Source organism: Cheilinus undulatus, linkage group 7, assembly GCF_018320785.1.
Source record: "Cheilinus undulatus linkage group 7, ASM1832078v1, whole genome shotgun sequence".
Classification (NCBI taxonomy): domain Eukaryota; kingdom Metazoa; phylum Chordata; class Actinopteri; order Labriformes; family Labridae; genus Cheilinus; species Cheilinus undulatus.
In genome coordinates, this window is record NC_054871.1 from 36,111,371 (window position 1) to 36,131,489 (window position 20,119).

Genomic DNA, 20,119 nt, shown 5'->3' on the forward strand with positions numbered 1-20,119 from the left:
TTGCCACTGCAAATCACAGCATTGTAATGGACAGACTCAGGTGATGGGTTAGTGCCACTTAGGGTGCTCTTGACTGGTTGTTCACATCATTTCAAAATATGGACAACCAGAAGTTGAAGATGAGCAGCACTTTGATTAATTTTAACACTTAAAACAATGATTATAATTATCAGATGTCGATAGATGAAGCAAGTGTAGATAGGCAGGTCCATAGCACTAATCCGTTGATATCCAAAATAACAGTAATAGTGTGTTTAGTATTTACAGAAGCAACCATGTGGACTGATCATTTTTGTATAAGTATAAGTAGGTCAGGTCAGGTATGGGAGCATATGCCGGTTCTGCACTTCGCTACGTCAACCTTGGTCTTGTACTGCTCTTGCTTCCTGATGGCCATCCTCCAGGCCTACACCAGGCCCATCTCCCCAAGCAGCCTCCTAGCTGACACCTCCACATTGCATGATGCTGGTGGACCAGCCCACCAGGTCCTAGGCACCCAGTATGAGGTGAGCTTGACCAGGCAGCTGACCCTTCCCATCCATACTCTCCTGATCACATCAGCATCAGACACACTGTCTTGCCACTGACTCTCAAAAATTTGCCAAAGAGAAGTTGACACAAAGGAGTCCAGTCGGTGCTTCCGGCCATCAGTCAATGTGCCTCACAAGAGTATGGTAAGACTGGAAGGACCAAGGACTGAAAGACTCTGACTTTTGTCTGTATGCTCAAATACAAGAAACATCACACTGTCTTGCTCAGCAAACCAATCGCCCAATGCACAAGTCCAAAGTAGCCAGATCATCTTCCCTTGATACGTTGATGTCCTCTTTCAGGATCTTACCATTAGGTGCCTTTACTGTGATGCAATGCAGAGAGGATGCAGCTCCCCTGAGGCTCAGTATGGCCCTGTATGTCTGGCCCTGTATTTTTCTGTTTTATGACTAAATTGAGACAGCAAAGTAAATAAAAAACATGAAAATGATGAAAAATATGGCTAATTCTGTATACATGATGAATAAAGATGGGAGGAAACAGTTGGTCCAGGTTTAGGTAAAAAACCCCAAGTTAGATCACTTGGCTGTAACAAGTGTGTAACAGGTACAAAGTCTCACTGCCTCCATGCCTCTTCTAATAATTAAATCCATGCATGCCAGTGCCAAAGTTTCAATCAGCTACAACAATAGCATCAGTTTAATATTTGAAATTAATTTTGCAGTGTTTTGGCAACGTGTTTAAATAGCTCTGCTTAGCATCTATGAATAACATTAAGGTATTAAGACATATTTTCAACATCTCTATTCACACAGCCATAGTGGATGCATGCATTATGACAATGACCTATGTGACTAAAATGTCTGAATAGTGTTTCCAAACATACCCAGGCTTATGTCTTAAATTTCTGCGTTTAAAGAGGAACCATTCAGACACTTTTTGTATTAAAACTGCACTTTCTGCCGGTCAAATTCTGTTGGCTTGATTCTGTTGATGTCAATTCTGTTGGCATGATCAGTGTCTATGGTCATTTAATGCTGTTAAATCTTGACTGTTAGCGTGGATTATTACACTGCTGTTTCTTCTGAGTGTATGCAGTATTAGAGCGTTTAGAAATTTGTACTTTTTAATATAAACGTGTTGGCATGAGTATCATGACAGAGATCGTGTTTGCTTTCAGAAAGTAGGTGTGTCTTCTGTGAGTTATGTAACTAAAACTTCACATGAACTTTGTTACCATTTTCATTACTGTTTAGTTTCATGCCCTGCAATGCTAATGGCACTGAATCATGAACTAAGTAGACCATCTAGGTGTCACATTAAGGCTCATAGACAGCGTTACTCGGGCTTTGAGTTGGATAGAGCAATATCTTTCTTCCTGCTGCTCAACAATGTGGCTCTATGATCTTTTACTGGGTCTAGACCTCATGGGGGTCTTAATTTTTTGGATTATTTTCATCATACTAGCAGACTTCCTTAAAAACTGGAGTCCTTCAAATTTTCCTCCTGGACCATTTGCTCTTCCGATTGTGGGGAATATCCTCAGTTTGGACAGCAAACATCCGCACATTTATTTGACCAAGGTAAGGTTTCCATAAAGTTTTATAAAGTTTTCACTTAACAGTTTTTTTGTACACATTTTGTGGATCTGTGGTTACATGTCATGATTATGTTTATATTTTGTGGATCATGACAGAAGTGATCATATTTGATATGTGTGGCATTAGTTGCATTTATAATCAAGTCATAATAGCATTTTTGACCAAGTGTGGTACCGATCAAAGTTATAACAGTAGTGTGAGTGGTATGTTAGTGTCGATTCATGAATGTGTTCCTCCACAGCTGGCTGACATCTATGGAAATGTGTTCAGTGTCCGCCTCGGCAGGGAAAAGATGGTGTGTGTGACTGGCTACAAGGCGGTGAAGGACGCTATTGTGGGTCAAGCTGAGAACTTTGTGGATCGACCATACAGTGCAGTAGAGGACAGATTTTACTCTGGATCTTCAGGTTCAAACATCTCTATTGTTAGCATGTTATGCTGTTCACAAAATAGTCCGTCTGAGCCATTGCCCCCGTTTGTTTGCATGTAGGTGGTTTGTTCATGAGTAACGGTGAAGCATGGAAGACACAGCGCCGCTTTGCCTTGTCAACGTTACGTACCTTTGGCTTTGGCAAAAACATCATGGAGCAGAGCATCTGTGAGGAGATCCGACACCTACAGGATGAGATAGAGAAGGAGAGAGGTGACTCATAATGAATTCTACTACCAGCTCATGATCGACAGTATTGGCTCTTCAGCAGTACGGCAGTGAATTAAAGTGTTTGACATTCTTCCAGGTGAACCTTTCAACCCAGCAAACCACTTTAACAAAGGTGTGTCTAACATAATTTGCCAGCTGGTGATGAGAAAACGGTTCGACTACAGTGACCACAACTTCCAGCACATTCTGAAATGTCTGTCAGAGGTTTTTTACCTGGAGGGCTCGATATGGGGTTGGGTGGGTTAATCTAATCTCATTGCATGTTGGTGGTATTATCACAGCTGATACTCTGAGAAGTATCACAAACATTAAAAGATGCTAGCATTCATTTAATGTCATTTCTTCCATGTAGTTGTATGAGTCATTCCCTATAATGATGAAGCACTTGCCAGGTCCTCACAACAAAATGTTCAATAGCTTCAAAATCCTCAAAGAATTCATCAGTCAGGAGATACAAAGGCACAAGAAAGACCTGGACCACAACAATCCCCGGGACTACATTGACACATTCATCATTGAAATGGAAAAAGTAAGTGTAGAAATTCATAATGGCTTTGCAGTGCGGACTTTACTGGAGCTGTTATCCTGATGCAACTAATTCTGCTTTTCTTGTACCCTTTTTGCATTCCTGAGTATAGCACAAAGAGAGCAATGTGGGCTTTAATGAGACTAATCTGGCTGTGTGCTCTTTGGATCTGTTTCTGGCTGGAACAGATACAACCTCCACCACTTTGCTGTGGGCTTTGGTTTTCCTCATCAATAATCCAGAAATCCAGGGTAGGTGAAAATGAATACCGTCACTGAACTCTCAAACAGCCAAGAACCAAGAGTACATCCAAGCAGCTAGATATAAAATCAGGTAATGTTAGCATGCTAACCAGGGATGCCCTGCTTGTGAAAATCAGACCGGTACTATCATTTCAAAAACAGACATTCTATCCATTTGCTAATTGAAATGGCCTCAAGGTTAGTTTCTCCAATTTTACTGTATTTCAGAGAAAGTCCAGGGAGAGATAGATGACGTAGTTGGACGAACCCGTCTGCCCACCATGGCTGACAGACCCAAGCTCCCCTACACTGACGCTGTCATCCATGAGATCCAGAGATGTGGAAATATTGTTCCTCTCAATGCATTCAGAAGAGCCACCAAGGACACCACACTAGGTGGTTACTTCATCCCCAAGGTGCATTTCATACAAAGACATTTACACTTGATTTTCACTTGAATATTTTTTCAGATTCACTCGATGTTTATCCATACAGAGCTTTCCTTTACTCCTTTTGGCAGTAATTGCAACCTTCAGTCTTTTGAGTATGGTGCAACAATCTTTGCACACCTGGATTAGGGGATTATTACTATTAATATTATCACACCACTCTTCTTTGCAAATCCTCTCAAGCTCAGCACGGTTGGATGGGGACTGTTGGTGGACATTTCAGCCATTTTCAGGCGTCTCTAGTGATGTTTGATGGGTTAAAGTCAGGGCTCTGGCTGGGCCACACTAGGACATTCACAGAGTTGTCTCTAAGCCACTCCTGTGTTGTCTTGGCTGTACACTGTTGTAAAGTGAACATTCAGACCACTCTGATGTCCTGAGTGCTGCAGAACAAGTTTTCATTGAGGATATTTCTGTAGTTTGATCCATTCAACTTTTCCCCCAACCCTGACTGATCTCCCAGTCTATGCTGTTGAAAAACACCCCAACAGCATGATGCTGCCACCACCATGGTCTGCAGGAGGTTCCTTTGACCTCATGGCTTGGTTTTTGCTCTGATATGCATTGTGAGCAGTGTGGCCTTCTATAGAAAGGTGTGTACCTTTCCAAATTGTGTTAAATCAAATTAATTTAATTTAATTTATGTCAATGTGATATTCAAGTTTTTTATTTTTAATAAATTTGCAAAAATTTCCCAAATTCTGTTTCCACTTTTATCATTATGGTGTGCTGAGTGTAGATTACCAAGGAAGGAGGTGCATTTGAACAAATGTAGTATCAGGCAGCAACATAACAAAATTGAAAACTAGAAAACCACTCAGAGAGTGCAGACCCCGCCATTAGCCCTATCTCCCAATAGTACAGAATCCTTTAAAATTCCTGGATCAAGACAGTGATCCCGATCACTCCCAAAATCTAACCAGTTCTTCCTTGTGCCATTTGTGACATTTCTTGAAAACTTCATCAAAATCCGCCCATAACTTTTTGAGTTATGTTGCTAACAAACAAACTAACAAACTAACAAACCCTGCCGATCACATAACCTCCTTGGTGGAGGTAATAATGAATGAGGTCTGAATACCTTCTGACTGCACTGTATCTATTTTTGTTTGTTTCTTAGGGTACGACTCTTATGCCCATCCTGACCTCTGTTCTGTTTGACAAGAGTGAGTGGGAGACTCCAGACACCTTCAACCCAGGACACTTCCTCGACTCTGAGGGAAAGTTTAGGAAGAGAGAAGCTCTCATTCCCTTCTCTGCAGGTACACCAATTACCTTGAATCACCAGCTCATCCCAATGAAGACATGAAGTTTCACCCTGAGGTCTTACTTCATTTTGTGTTGCGCTGTTTTTGGTCATTTCAGGGAAACGTGTGTGCCTTGGAGAAAGTCTCGCCAAGATGGAGTTGTTCCTGTTTTTGGTTGGATTACTACAGAAGTTTTCTTTTTCTGTCCCTGATGGAGTTAAACTTAGTACTGAGGGAATAACTGGAATCACACGTGTGCCGCACCCATTCAAGGTTTATGCAAAGGTGCGATGAACTGAACAACAACTCCCTGAGACATGTTAAGTCAAGCCAAAGTGTCAGAGACAAGTTCCACCTAAATACTTTATGAATTTAAAGTGTAGCTAAGAGCTATCTTTAAAAATTCAACCTTTGACAGTATTATGACTGCATATGTACAAGGCATCTGTTTGTTTTCATTAAAGTATCTGTGAAAGTTATTTTGACAAAAATTCCTTGTAATTCTTCTAAGACATTCTATTGGCCCTTGTTATCTATGACGAAATGTAAAAGAACTGTTCATACACACATGTTCTAAAAATTGCACATCTGCTGCAGGTGGGAGGTCTGATGCTTTATTAAAGCTCCAATAAAAAGTGTGTGTGGTAAAACTTTGTAAATAAGTCAAAAGGCACTGGTTTAATGCTCTACCTATGGTGTTGTTGTCCTGTCACTGCAAATACACACCAGTGCACAGAGATGCTGAGCTCAAAACACTCCTTTCATGTAATTTGGACTTCATGCATTAAGCAACTATTGATGAGGATGGCAACAGCACGGCATAAGCACTGCAGTTTTTATGACGCACAAACTTTCCAGAGGTTGTGAACCAATTTTATCTCTGGATGATTTGAAACTAATGATATATTAATAAGGTTGGTTCTTCATTGTTATTACTTAGCTATAATCAAGAGTCAAATCAGTCTGAGACTTTTTATCCATGTGTGACACCACTGCACATGACAAGTTTGTGTTGGTTTTCTTCATTCAGAGAGGAAACTTGATCAGGGTGGTGCTGAAGTGAACACAGTATTGCCTTTAATTCAACACACTGTCTGTTGTTCTGAATATTTAACATGGAAAGTCAGAATCCATGTGGGATGCAGGTGGGATTTGTCACATGTGTTGCTGGTGCAGGTAGGAGTGGATGGCAGGGGCTGCAGGGGCGGGTGGTAATCGTCAGACATGCAGGAGCAGGCCGGAGATGGATTAAGAAAAGAACTGAAAAGATAAAAGATCTAACAAACAGTCGGTCGCCAATGACGTGGGAAGAAACAATGTTGACTGCTGAGAAGAATTCAAATTTTTTCCCTTTTGGTTTGATCAGAAGTAAAAATAAATAAATAAATAAATGAATAATAAAATAAAAAATCTCCAAAATTGGCAGGAAGGTTGGAAAATCCACCAATAACAAAAAGACACATAAACCAAGAGCTCTGACCAACTTCTTTAGATAAAAGTTAGTGTCAACATTGTTAATAAAATGTTTTTAATTATTCCTTCTTTTCTTTTTATTACTACATTGAGACGGTGATGTAAATGAACAAAATATGACATGAAAAATATGGCTAAAATCTGTACTCATGACGAATAAAGATGAGAGGAAACAGTTGGTCCAGGTTCAGGCAAAGAATAAAGTTTGGTCACTTGTCTGTAACCGGTTTGTTGCAGGTACAAAGCCTCACTTCCTCTTTGCCTCTCCTAATGATTAATTCCCAATGCATGCCAGTGCCAAAGTTTCAATCAGCTACAACAGTAACATCAGTTTAATATTTGAAATTGATTTTGTAGTGTTTTTGCAACTTTTTTAAATAGTTCTGCATAACACCTTTGAATAACATGACTGTATTCAAAGAGAATTTCAACATTTCCATTCACACAGTGGTACAGATGCATGCATTATGCCAATGACCTATGAGGCTAAATGTTTGATTAGTGTTGCCAAACATACCCAGGCTTAATTTTCTAAGTTCTGACTGACATTTTTTTAATTCACACTGCACTTTGCATTGCTGGTCTAATTCTGTTTGCTTTATTCTGGTAAAATCAATTCTTTTTACATGATCAAAGTGTATTGTCATTTAATGCTGTTAAATCTTGACTGTCAGCATGGATTATCACACTGCTGTTTCTTCTGAGTACATGCAGTATTAGAGCATTTGGAAATTTGTACTTTTTTAGTATCAACGTGTTGGCATGAGTATCATGACAGAGATCGTGTTTGCTTTGGGAAAGTAGGTGTGTCTTCTGTGAGTTAGTTAGTTTCATGCCCTGCAATGCTAGTAGCGCTGAGTCATTAACTTAGTAGAACATCTAAGTGTTACATTAAGGTTTAATAGACAGCATTACTGGAGATTCAAGTTGGATAGAGGGAAATCTTCCTTCCTGCTGCTCAACAATGTGGCTCTATGATCTTTTACTGGGTGTAGACCTCATGGGGGTTTTAATTTTTTTGGATTATTTTCATCATACTAGCAGACTTCCTTAAAAACCGGAGTCCTTCAAATTTTCCTCCAGGACCATTTGCTCTTCCAATTGTGGGGAATTTCTTCAGTTTGAACAGCAAACATCCGTACATGTATTTGACCAAGGTAAAGTTTAATACAAAGTTTTCATTTAACAGTTTTTTGTACACATTTTATGGATCTGAGGTTACATGTCAAGGTTTAGTTTATATTTTTGTGGATCATGACAGTAAATATAAGATTTGTCAGGTGTGTTTCATTCATTGAGTGAATTAATGACATTTATAATCAGTTCAGAAAAGCATTTTTGAGCAGTTGCTTTTAGGATGAGGTTGTAACAGTTTCTAATTTTTTTACTTTATAAAAATTAAAAACTTCTGCATAACACATTCATGCAATATGTAAATGACTGTGCCTGAGACTATTATAAGCATAGTGTCAGTCCCTATGCTTTTGTCAAAGACTGAAACTAAGGATATTGTGTGTCTAGTTTTATCTAATTTAGTTTTGTAATCACAAAGCACAGCATTACTTAGTTGCTGTCCTTTTAAACCATTAGTCATCAGTCTTTGTTTGTATCAGGCCAATTCATTATCAAAGTGATCTAAGGAACCTTTAAAAAGAGGACAGGTCAAGATTGTTCCCTCTGATGTAGCCTATTGCCTATTTTGCCCATTTTGCAAAGCAATAAAAATTTTAGTTTCAGTTAACCATAACAAAGTGAGCTGAATTAATGGTTTCTATAACTATAATAACCTAGAAGATAGAGTCAGGATCGAAGAAAATGTTTCTTTCTCCAAACGCTTCAGGAAATGTTAACTTAAGTTTTTGTTTCATACTTTATTAAAAACTGAGTGCACATACTGATACCTGATGGCCATGTTTTAGGTATACTGAAATGTAAGGGCGCACTCACACAAGGCCATACATTCTGTGCCTGGGCAGGTTTGAGCCTAAATCCTTTCCAAGCAAGGCTGCAAAAAAGGGGGGATAAAGGGGAGAGCTTTCTGGGGCAAAGCCAAATGGGGGGCCCCATAGAGGTGGTAATCAGCATATTTTATATTCATCTAAATAAACACAACTCTTATCAAAGAAACAAAAACATGTTTTTTTTTAATTTATGCTGTAGAAAAATATAGCCTTTTTCAAACTAGAAACTCCTTTTCTCAAAACATAATTTCATCTTTTTCTGTAATGTTTACAATGTGGATGGGCTGAACCATAAGAAAGTAACGTCAGACTTTACAGCTAAGTCATGATGTGCACAAATATCATGCCAGAGGATAAAGTAGAAGGAGCTGAAACAACTGTAAGGGAAAAATAATTCAATAAAAGAAGTAAAAAAAGTCACATTGGTCAAGAGGGAAAAAGATCAGCAGAAATAAGTGGTAAGAAGTGGTTATAGAATAGTATAAATGGGTAACAAGTGCTGAAATGGATTCAAGGAAGCAAAGAGTGAATAAAAGTGGCAAAAATGGCTTAAGAAAGGAAAAAAGGTCAAAATTAGGTGGCAAAATGGTGAAAATCACTATAAAACTGACAAAAATGGGTTGAAGGTGTTGAAATGAAGCAAAAAGTGGCAAAAATTGATAAAAACTGGCAAAAAAGTAGCAAAAATTGACAGCTAAAGTGCTTTAAAGGGGTTAAAGTGGCAAAAATAGCTTAAAAGAGGCAAAAATGGGCAGCAGGTTAGGTCAGGTATGGGAGCATATGCTGTTTCGCCACGCCATCGCATCAATATTTGTCTCGTTCTGCTCTGATGGCCATCCTCCTGTGCCAGGCCCGTGCACCATCTCTCCAGGTGTCCTCCCTGCTGCCCCTCCATGAGGCATATGGCAGCCCACGGCATTCTGGACTAGCCCACCAGGTCCTTGGCACCCAGGTTGTAGTAAAGAGGGTCAGGCCCAGGAAAGCACGCCAGGTGCCCATAGAAGTGCAGCTGCTGCTCCCGTATCAGGCAGCTGACTCTTCCCACCTCTGCTCTCCTGAGCCCATCAGCATTTGACATGGGTTTGCTAATGATACTCAAGGAAGCACAGAAGAGAAGCTGTCACAAAGGAGTCCAGTCCTGTGCGTGAGTCCAAGTTTGCAGTTGAGCTCAGCCTTGCAGCCAGTGGATTAATGGATTACACTGCCAAGGTAGATGAACTACCTTACAATTTCCATGCTCTCACCATTCACAGATACAGATTCAATGGCAGCATCCAAGGCATCCCCAAATACCTGGATCTTTGTGTTGGCCCAAGAGATGTGCATTACCAACGTTTCAGCTTCTTCACTCAGCAAGTCAAGAGCCCCTGCAAGGATGTCTGCAGTCTCTGCAAGGATCACAGCATCAGCAAAATCCAGATCAGTGATCTGTACATCGCCAAATGATACTCCACAGTTCACTGCCCCTGTTACCCACCCCATTATCCAGCCCATACAGGTACTGAGGAGCGTAGGGGCCAAGATGCACCCCTGCCTCACCCCAGAATCAACTAGGAAGATGTCAGAGGTAGAGCCACCACACTTCTCAGCAGTCTCTGTACCAGAATATTAGGCAGAGATCAGCTGGATGAGCAAACGTGGTGCTTCAGAATCCTTAAGAGAGAATCTCTAGTCACTGAGTTAAAAACATTCTGGAGGTCTACATAGGTTGCAAGCAACCCACTATTGAATTCCCAGAAGCACTAAATGAAGATCCCAAGTGCCAGGATGTGATCTAATGTAGACCTCCTAGGTGTAAAACCCCTTATGTTCAGGCTGCTGGTTTTGGAGCAGCAGATCATGAATCCTGTTCAGCAGTATCAGTGGAAGAACCTTGGTTGGCACTGAGAGAAGTGTAATTCCCCTGTAGTTGTTTCACTGTCGAACATCACCCTTTCCCCTCCAGACTGGGAAAACAGTCAGCAGGGATGATGCTTACTCTCCATACAGAGCAGATGGTCTGCCTTGAAGATCTCAGCCTGGATCCTGCATTGACTTGGTCCTTTCCTTTCCTAGCCTTTAGCCTGTTTAGTCTCCTTGACAGCTGATGGGTCACAGCTTACACATGGGTCCGCACTCACTGTGTCTGCACATGACTAGGAATATGTGCCTGATACAACTCCTCAAAGTAGCCAGACCATTGGTCCTTGATATGTGACTCCTCTGTCATGATTATGCCAGAAGATGCCTTTACTGCAGAGCAATGCAGCGAGGAAGCAGCTGATTTTATGCTCTGTATGGCTCTGTATGGCCCTGTATACCAGACAGACATTACTTGTGCCCAGGTGACCCTCTACTATTTCACACAGGCTACAAACCCCGGCCTGACATCTGACCACAGCACCCTTGCGGCCTCACGTCTCAGCCCCCTGTCCAGTTCAGTTTTGCCAAGTCTTGCCCTGTGACTCGCCTCAATGATATCAACGGTTTCGTCAGAGATGAGGCCCCCCTCCATCTTGGTAACTTTGGGATGCATTCACTGGTAGTAGCCAAAAGTTGTGTTAAACTAAAGTGATTTTAATTATGTAAAAGTAATCATAAAAATGTGTTCAGGCTAGTTGATTTTAAGTGTGTGCCAGGAACATAAAAAAATTGTGTTCAAATGAGGACCACATACTGCCCTGTCAGTGTGGATTATTTGAGCAAATATACCTCTAATTTGGAGTTACTTCAAAATAATAAATTGAGTCAACTTAAAAAACATATGCGGAATCTAGGCAAATTCCTTTTGTGTAACTGCTAAAATTGATAAAATTGAGTTAATTCAACTCCATTCATTTGAGTCTTTCTAACCTAGGTTTAGTTGACTTTTCTTAAAAGATTTTAACACCTGCTACACAAAATTATTAAGTTAAACTTACCTGTATTATTCATCTGAGATTACTTATAAACATTAAGTTTAGTCAACAAAAAAAATTATATTTAGATCTAGATAAACATATTGCATACAATTGCTAAAATTGCTAAAATTAAGTAGGATCAACAAAAAAAAAAAAAAAAAAAAATTCAGTGTAGTACGTGTATCCACCAACACTAGTCTTGCCAGGGCACCTCACCTTAGACATGGCAGCAAGGGCAATCCTGAGCCTAGCCAGTTCCCTTGACATCACAGGTATGCAAGAGAGTGCTCCTGAAGAAAATTCACTTTCCAGGTGCCAACCCCATAGGACTGCCTCAAATTGTGCGGAAACATTTGAGAACCGGTTGATGACACCTCAGCACCACCTGCAACGTTAGCCATACCTGATCAACAATTTCCTCCTCATCTGACATCGAGGGTGCCAAGGGCTTTGCCTCACCACCTTCATGTAAAGTTTGTCTAATGGCAGCAGTGTCAGGCGTGCTACCCCTGTGCGGATCTTTCATTCATAGGTGTGCGATCTAGTCTCGGGGCATTGGGGTGCAAACCCAATGCCCCAAGGCTCCAGAGGCAAGGGATACTGATCCCTTTCAGCTGCAATAGCAATTGTCGTAACCAGGCAACAAATAGGAAACAAGTGGTGAAAATTATTTTAAGGGGTAACTTTGGTTTAAATGTGGCAAAAATGGGTGATAACAGTTATAAAAAAAAAATGGGTAAAAAGTGGCACAAACAAGCTGAACACCAGTACCCAATAATAGCTTGACACATTTTTCAGGTAACTGTTAACCAAGACACTAGCACCAATGCTACAAACACTGATTTCACCAATAAATCACAACTGGGTAGGACCCATTTACAAGGTTTTTCAGGGACCATGCTGATTCTGTGGTCAAGCCTGTCTCCAAGCATACTGCTAACCAAAGAAACAATTTCTTTCTCATTGTATGTTAGTTATCTTTCTATGAACAAGCTGTTAAATGCAGTAGTATGTAAGCAGTAGTGTGAGTGGTATGTATTTCTCCTCCACATGCTTCAGGAAATGTTAATTGAAGTTTCAGCTTTTCATACTGTGTGGAAAACTAAACATATACTGAATTCTGGTGGTCCTATTTCACATGTCCTGTAACTGTTAATCCTGGCCTCGAAGCAGAGATCAACATATGAAGAAGTATGTAAGTGTTAATTCATAAATGTGTTCATCCACAGCTGGCTGGCATCTATGGAAATGTGTTCAGTGTCCACCTTGGCAGGGAGAAGATGGTGTGTGTGACTGGCTACAAGGCAGTGAAGGAGGCAATTCTGGGACAAGCTGAGAACTTTGCGGATCGACCTTGCAGTGCAGTCCAGGACAGATATTACAAAGGAACTTCAGGTTTACACATCTCTCTTGTTAGCATTTTATGCTGATCACAAAAACGTCTGCCTGTGCCCCTACTCCTGTTTCATCTGCATATTTCTGTGTGCATGTAGGTGGTTTGTTCATGAGTAACGGTGAAGCATGGAAGACACAGCGCTGCTTTGCCTTGTCAACATTACGTACCTTTGACTTCGGTAAAAACATCATGGAGCAGAGCATCTGTGAGGAGATCCAACACCTAAAGGATGAGACAGAGAAGGAGAGAGGTGATTCATAATGAAATCTACTACCAGCTCATGATCGACAGTACTGGCTGTTCAGAAGTATGGCAGTGAATTGAAGTGTATAAAATTCTTCCAGGTGAACCTTTCAACCCAGCAAACCATTCAATAAAGCCACGTCTAACATCATTTGCCAGCTGTTGATGGGGAAACGGTTCGACTACAGCAACCACAACCTCCAAAACATGATGAAATGTCTGTCAGAGGTTTTTCGCCTACAGGGCTCGATATGGGGTTGGGTGGGTTAATCTTTTAATCTGAGAAGAATCACAAACATTAAAAGATGCTATCATTCATTTAATGTCATTTCTTCCATGTAGTTGTATGATTCATTCCCTGTAATGATGAAGCACTTGCCAGGTCCTCACAACAAAATGTTCAATAGCTTCAAAATCCTCGAAGAATTCATCAGTCAGGAGATACAAAGGCACAAGAAAGACCTGGACCACAACAATCCCCGGGACTACATTGACACATTCATCATTGAAATGGAAAAAGTAAGTGAAGAAAATCATAATGGCTCTGCAGTGTGAACTTTACTGGAGCTGTTATCCTGATGCAACTAAATCTTCTTTTCTTGTACCCTTTCTGCATTCCTGAGTAAAGCACAGAGAGAGCAATGGGGGTTTTACCGAGACAAATCTGGCAATGTGCTCTCTGGATCTGTTTCTGGCTGGAACAGATACAACCTCCACCACTTTGCTGTGGGCTTTGGTTTTCCTCATCAATAATCCAGAAATCCAGGGTAGGTGAAAATGAATACCGTCACTGAACTCTCAAACAGCCAAGAACCAAGAGTAACTCCATGCAACTGTGTAGCCAAGCAATTAGCTGACTGGATGCTAGCATGCTTCTTAATGATACACTGATTGTTGAAATCTGAGCCGATACTCTTGTTTCAAAAAGCATTTCAGTCATTTGCTGATTCAATAGCAGTGTTACTTCTGTTCTTCTGAAACACCAAAACCTTCTCACAAATTTAACCATAAAAACAAATAAGATCAGGGTTTGTTGACTTCCTTTGTTGCCACATGTCAGTTCCTCCAATTTTAACGTATTTCAGAGAAAGTCCAGGCAGAGATAGACAGTGTGATTGGACAAAATCGTCTTCCCACCATGGCTGATAGATCCAACCTGTCTTACACTGATGCTGTCATTCATGGAATTCAGAGATATGGAAATATTGTTCCTCTTAATGGCTTCAAAAGAGCCACCAAGGACACAACTCTGGGTGGTTATTTCATCCCAAAGGTGCATTACAGTCAAAGTCATTTATCTTTACAGATCATCTCAGAAATGCCAATGCTGATGTTGACCTATATACATGCATTGTTTGTTTTTAAGGGTACGACTCTTATGCCCATCCTGACCTCTGTTCTGTTTGACAAGAGTGAGTGGGAGACCCCAGACACCTTCAACCCGGGACACTTCCTTGATTCTGAGGGAAAGTTTAAGAAGACAGAAGCTCTCATTCCCTTCTCTGCAGGTACACCACATACTTTAAACCTTAAGCTTAGCCTGATGCAGAAATATAGTGTCTTCCTGAGCTAATACTGCAAACATGTTATTGTTTTTGATCATATCAGGGAAACATGTGTGTCTTGGAGAAAGTCTTGCCAAAATGGAGCTTTTCCTGTTTTTGGTTGGATTACTGCAAAGGTTTTCTTTTTCTGTCCCTGATGGAGTTCAACTTAATACTGAAGGAATAACTGGAACTACACGCATGCCACACCCTTTCAAGGTTTATGCAAAGGTGCGATGAACTGAACAACTCCCTGAGACATGTTACATCGAACCAAAGTGATACAGACATCTATCAAAAATAATTTATGAAATAAGTGTAGCTATCTTTCAAAATCCAACCTTTTGCAGTATTATGACTACATTATGTAGTAGGAATCAGTTTGTTTGCATGAAAGTTATTTTGATGTACATTCCTTTGTGTAATTCTTCTGTATATACAACATTCTTTTGATCCTTGTTATTGATGGCACAATCTTTATAAAATTTCCGTGGATATTCCTTTAATCACACGTAGACCTTACTATTCCTCCTTTATGAAAATTAACTTATGTATTATGGACTTGGTAAAATGTATCGTCCAAAGTTATTTCATTATGTTTGACCAGGATCTGCAACGTTTGTCATCATCTGTTAGACAGTAAGACTGTATTTCAAGAAGAGGATCAGCAGATGCTGAGCTTGTGGAAAATGCTGCCGACAGTTCAAGTAACATTTCTCCATAGCTATACAGATGAAGAAAGACATGTACAAACATTATATCACAGATGAGCGTATGTGTGTCTCACTAGCACTGCTTTTGATTTGTTAGTCAATTTGTTACATAACTAAAGGCATGAACAAAACCAAATTATGGAGCTTCTGGGCCTTACCCTAAACTTAGAATGGTCCAGACACATGCAGCCCTGGAAATGATTTGCTTATCTGGCAGTTATATGGACTGTTTTCACACCATCTTAAATACAGATGTGGATTTTAAATGCCAATAAATCAAACCAATAATCTGGAAAAAATCACCAAGTTCCACCTAAAAACATCCTCAGCCAAGATCATTTTTGATATCCATTTGTCCTTTATCATTATGAAACCAACATGCCGAAAACCAAGAATTTTCCCTTTTAACTTTTAATTATGTTACAATGTTAAGTTAAAAATAATGGTTTGGTTTGTTTAGTTGCAAGAATGTAATTTGCAGGTGCAAATGTAGCTCAGCTGCTCGAGCAGGCAGCCATAAACAAACGCTATAGTCCTCAAGGCACTGGTCGCTGGATCAATTCCCGGTTTTCCACTTGTCTCTGCCCCCATATTTCCTACAACCTAACCAAATGAAGGCAAAAATGCCCAAAAAATAATCTTTAAAAAGGTACTTTTTCATATTGTTTTGTTTGTTTTATTTATTTTGCATTAAACTATCATGACTGTCAGCAGAAAAACTAGTTTTTTACCTAGCTAAAAAATTCTGGGCATAAGCCCCCTATTAACTACCCCCTGGTTCTGCCCAAGGCCATCCATAACAGAGGATAAAGGGAAGAGCCCTCTGGGACCAAGCCAATTTGGGGACCCCTGGAGGTCAGCAAAATTCTGGTCCACTGTTAAGTTAAGCTGTGGAAACCATATTTTTAAACTGAGTGATAACCACTCTTTTCAAAACAACAAACAATGAATTTGATCTATTTATGCTATATTATAAATAAAGCCTTTTTCAAAATGTAAACCCTTGTCTCCATCCATTCATCCATCCATCCATCCATCCATCCATCTATCCATCCTTATCCACTTATCTGGAGCTGGATCGTGGGGGTAACAAGCCAAGCAAGCCCACTCAGGTGTCCCTTTATCCAGCGACACTTTCCAACCTCTGCTGAGGGTTGTGGAGGCGTTCCCAGACCAGACAAGATGCGTAATCACAAACATCAAGATGCCAGAAAATAAAGCACAAAAAAAACTGTGACAACTTTGATGGAGAATAGTTACATAACTGAGGAAAATGGTGAAAGAATTAAGGGAAAATGGCAAAAATTAGTTACAATTGGCAAAATGAAGTGGGAAACATGGGTGAAAAGTGGCAAAATTGGGCAAAAACCAGCAACAAAAGAGTCAAAAGCGGCAAAAATTGACAAAAAGTTGAAAAAGTGGGTTAAAAGTGTCAAAGATGGATGAAAAACAGCATAAATGGGCATTTAGGGCAAAAACTGGTTAAATGTGGCAAAAAAAAAGTAGCAATAGAAATTGTGGTGCATTGATGTCATCAAAGAATCACAAGTATAGAGGGGCCCATTCTCTAGGTTTTTCAGGGGGCCCAGCCAACTCTTTGGGCAGGCCTGGCTCCACCTATAATTACAGGTCACAAGTGTGGGTGGAAGAATTTAGAGAGCCACATTTGACACCAGTGTAGGCTACTAGAGCTAAAAAAAAAAAAAAAAATAGGCACCTAAAAACTGTAATGGTGTCATTTGTCCACCAGATATCAGCATTTCCTTTGCGTCACTTGAAGTAAAAGCCATGTCTTTGAATGTTTCTGCTGGAGATTATGAAGGCGTGTTCTTGTGTGAAGGTCAGGTGACCACTAGGAAAGTCCCCATGCAACCAAGCAAGGCCTAACTGAGTCCTGACTTCATTTAACCTTTAGCTCAAAGTGTGACATTATTTATCACCTTGCAAACCTACTCATGGAGAATCTTGAGTTACTTCTTTAAGAAGTTGCATCCTTATTGCCATAGATAGGCCTATATAACACACAGAGTTTTTAATCTGTTGAATTAAAAACCGTTGTAATATAAATCAAGCAGTTTTTGAGTATATTTGCTGTGACGGTGTCATAATCAGGTCAATAAAGAAGAAGACAGGAGTCAAATTTTGTAAAACTGAGTCTATAATTTTGCTAAATTGAAAAAATATAAAAAATCATAGTTCGTCTCTTGGATTAAGGTAACGGGCTGATTTGATTGGCATTCTTCATTTCAGACCTATAATATTAGAAATTTTGAGTCTTATACATTCTTAATCTTAGAGGGATGAAATACTGAGGTTTAATAAACTCTCTGATGAAAACACAGTAGCTTTCCTTATAGAAATCGTTCTAAGCTCTAGCAGTGTCCGCTTCAGCCATGCGCGTTCCCGCGAGATGCATGCAATTGTCGGTGGACAGGAGCAACTTGGTAGCCTGCCTGGAGCCTGTATGAAGGGGAGGGGGAACACCAAGTCTGCCCCTCAAGTGGGTCGATAAAATCCAGCGCTACCTGTGACTTTTGGGATGTTTACACAGAATGGTAATGTTGACCAATGCATATCTGGTGCTTGGTGGTCAACGCGGTGGCAGGAAGCACCAACGGATTTGAGGTCAACTTGAATATTAACGTTAACGGTCCCCGTCTGGTAAGAGTCTGTGAACGGCTTGCGGGCTAGTGCAGTAAGCTAGCTGTGCTTTTTCGCTTCCTTTTTTAGTCACAGTTAGCCATTTTTCGCAAAAAGTAGTGCTGTCATGACCATTCTGTGCGCTTATGGACCGCTTTGTCCAAACCACCTTATCAAATAGCGGAGTTTCTTAAGATACATGCTATTGCTAATACGCTACCATTACTGCCGCGACAGCCAAACATGGTGAATGAGCTAGCTGCTAGCTGCAATCAAACAACTGTCCTTTATTTCCACTGTGTTTCTATTGACACATTCACAAGTTAGTACATAAACCCCGTCACTTAACAATGCTCACCTTAAGTTCAGAGTAAATGAAATTAAGCACCTTAACGTGACGCCCATTCCTCCACTCAGTCTACATTCCTGTCTCTGAAAGTTGGCTGGTAGTCATCATGAAAAATGATCATAACAAATACACCCTATGGTGCCATGAACATAGGTATACACATAACCCTGCTTACATGAATGAAATCATGAGGGCGTGACCAGGTCCGGGTTTTCTTGGATTAAGACTATGGCATTAAGATGATGCTATGAAAGTAAATCTATTTTGACAGTATAATTATGTTAGGGTTTCAGTTTGCAGAGAATTTGAGCTGAATTGGTTTGCTCACTGGTCAACATGAAGATGCTTCTAAATCTCTATTCACTGAGGAAGACTGGGATGTGCTTTAAAGCTCTCAAACTGTATTTCTTTACCATTTTTGGCCAACAACTCTTTGTAGAGAATGATGCTTTGCAGCAGAGTCATAGACAAGTGATAGCATGGGAATGTTTTTGCTCCTATGTCACTCAGGTTAGAATTTTCATAATGCTTTTAACAGCATGCGTTACATTTAATGTGATCTTTTCAAATCAGATTTGAGTCACATTGACTGTTCTTGTAAGATGCATTGCTAATGTAATTCACAGTCGTATGTTGTGTGAATAATAATGATGAGAAACGCAGTGCTTTTTGTTCCCTCTCCTTCCTCCCCTCTCATGATCAGCTCACATAGCTCTGTGATCAAGAGACCTGCTTGGTCAGTAAATGGAGTTTCATACAGGTTTATTTCTTTTGTTTTGAATGTAAACCCTGAACATAATCCACTGTTCAGCAGGTTGAACATTCAGCATAAATTACCACTGCAATCAACCCCCAAATATAAAGTGAATTCATACTGATGAAAGAGAATGAAATAACCTTGAAGCTATCTTGATAACTATAAACAATGGTTCTTTGTTCTTTTGCAGAGTTGTTTGATCATTTGCTCTGTCAACTGTAAAGTAATCTCTCATCACACCATGAACCATGAATCATGCTTGTAATAGCAAAGACACCTTTGAAGGTGTTCTTTTACACATTTCAAGCATCTGCCCAGTTTAAACCAGAGTCTGATACAAGTCACATTTAAAAAGTAATGTCATCAGCCAAATAAAAGAAGATTAATCACACCTGAGGAGGAAGAAAAGGAAACTTGAGTTTTAAGGCCTGCAGTGTGGCACAGTCATGGTGGGATTTTCAAGATCCACTACATTGAATCTCAGGCAAAAACATATATCTTTTAAGGTATACCCATTAGGGCTGGGCAGTTAATCAAAATTTAGCTTAAATCACAATATGTCCCTGCAATTTTCAAATAACAGAAGGTGCAGTATTTCTTCAACCTGAAATGCATCTGAAAACACAAATTTAATATGTTTTTTTTAAGGCAGAGATCATGTTTATATGATGCTCTACACTTCATGCAAACATTCAAATGTATTTTTTTTCAAGGATTATTTGCAAAGGTAGTAGCTCCTTTTCAGAACTGATAAAGGCATAATATTCCCTTCAATACAGCAATTCCTATTGCATTTGCAAGGGTCAAGGGTATTTTCAAATTGTTCAGCTTTCCTTTAATCCATCAATTATTGAGTTGTATTATAGAATGATTAATTGCTTTTTTTTTTTTTTTTTTTTTTGAGAAATATGTCAGATGAGGAACTTTGAAAAAAAATCATTTATTA

The 20,119-nt window shown here is 39.9% G+C and overlaps 2 protein-coding genes and 1 pseudogene across 2 annotated transcripts in view; all 3 read left to right on the plus strand.

Annotated features, from left to right (window-relative positions):
• The first annotated feature begins 1,763 nt into the window (after positions 1-1,763).
• LOC121511986 (cytochrome P450 2J6-like) lies at positions 1,764-5,849 on the plus strand. The gene is made up of 9 exons (XM_041790892.1): positions 1,764-2,075; positions 2,335-2,500; positions 2,584-2,736; positions 2,831-2,991; positions 3,107-3,283; positions 3,393-3,531; positions 3,751-3,938; positions 5,092-5,233; positions 5,337-5,849. Exons 1-9 carry the CDS (start codon positions 1,884-1,886, stop codon positions 5,510-5,512), a joined length of 1,494 nt encoding a protein of 497 aa, XP_041646826.1. The 5' UTR covers positions 1,764-1,883; the 3' UTR covers positions 5,513-5,849.
• A 1,806-nt stretch (positions 5,850-7,655) lies between these two features.
• On the plus strand, positions 7,656-14,954 carry LOC121511987 (annotated as a pseudogene).
• Positions 14,955-17,849: 2,895 nt separating this feature from the next.
• The window catches only part of st3gal3a (ST3 beta-galactoside alpha-2,3-sialyltransferase 3a), a 35,459-nt gene continuing 33,189 nt past the window's right edge, over positions 17,850-20,119 (plus strand). The window contains exon 1 of the mRNA XM_041790898.1: positions 17,850-18,088. The gene's annotated coding sequence lies outside the window, so the exon portion shown is untranslated. The remainder of the gene's footprint in view (positions 18,089-20,119) is intronic.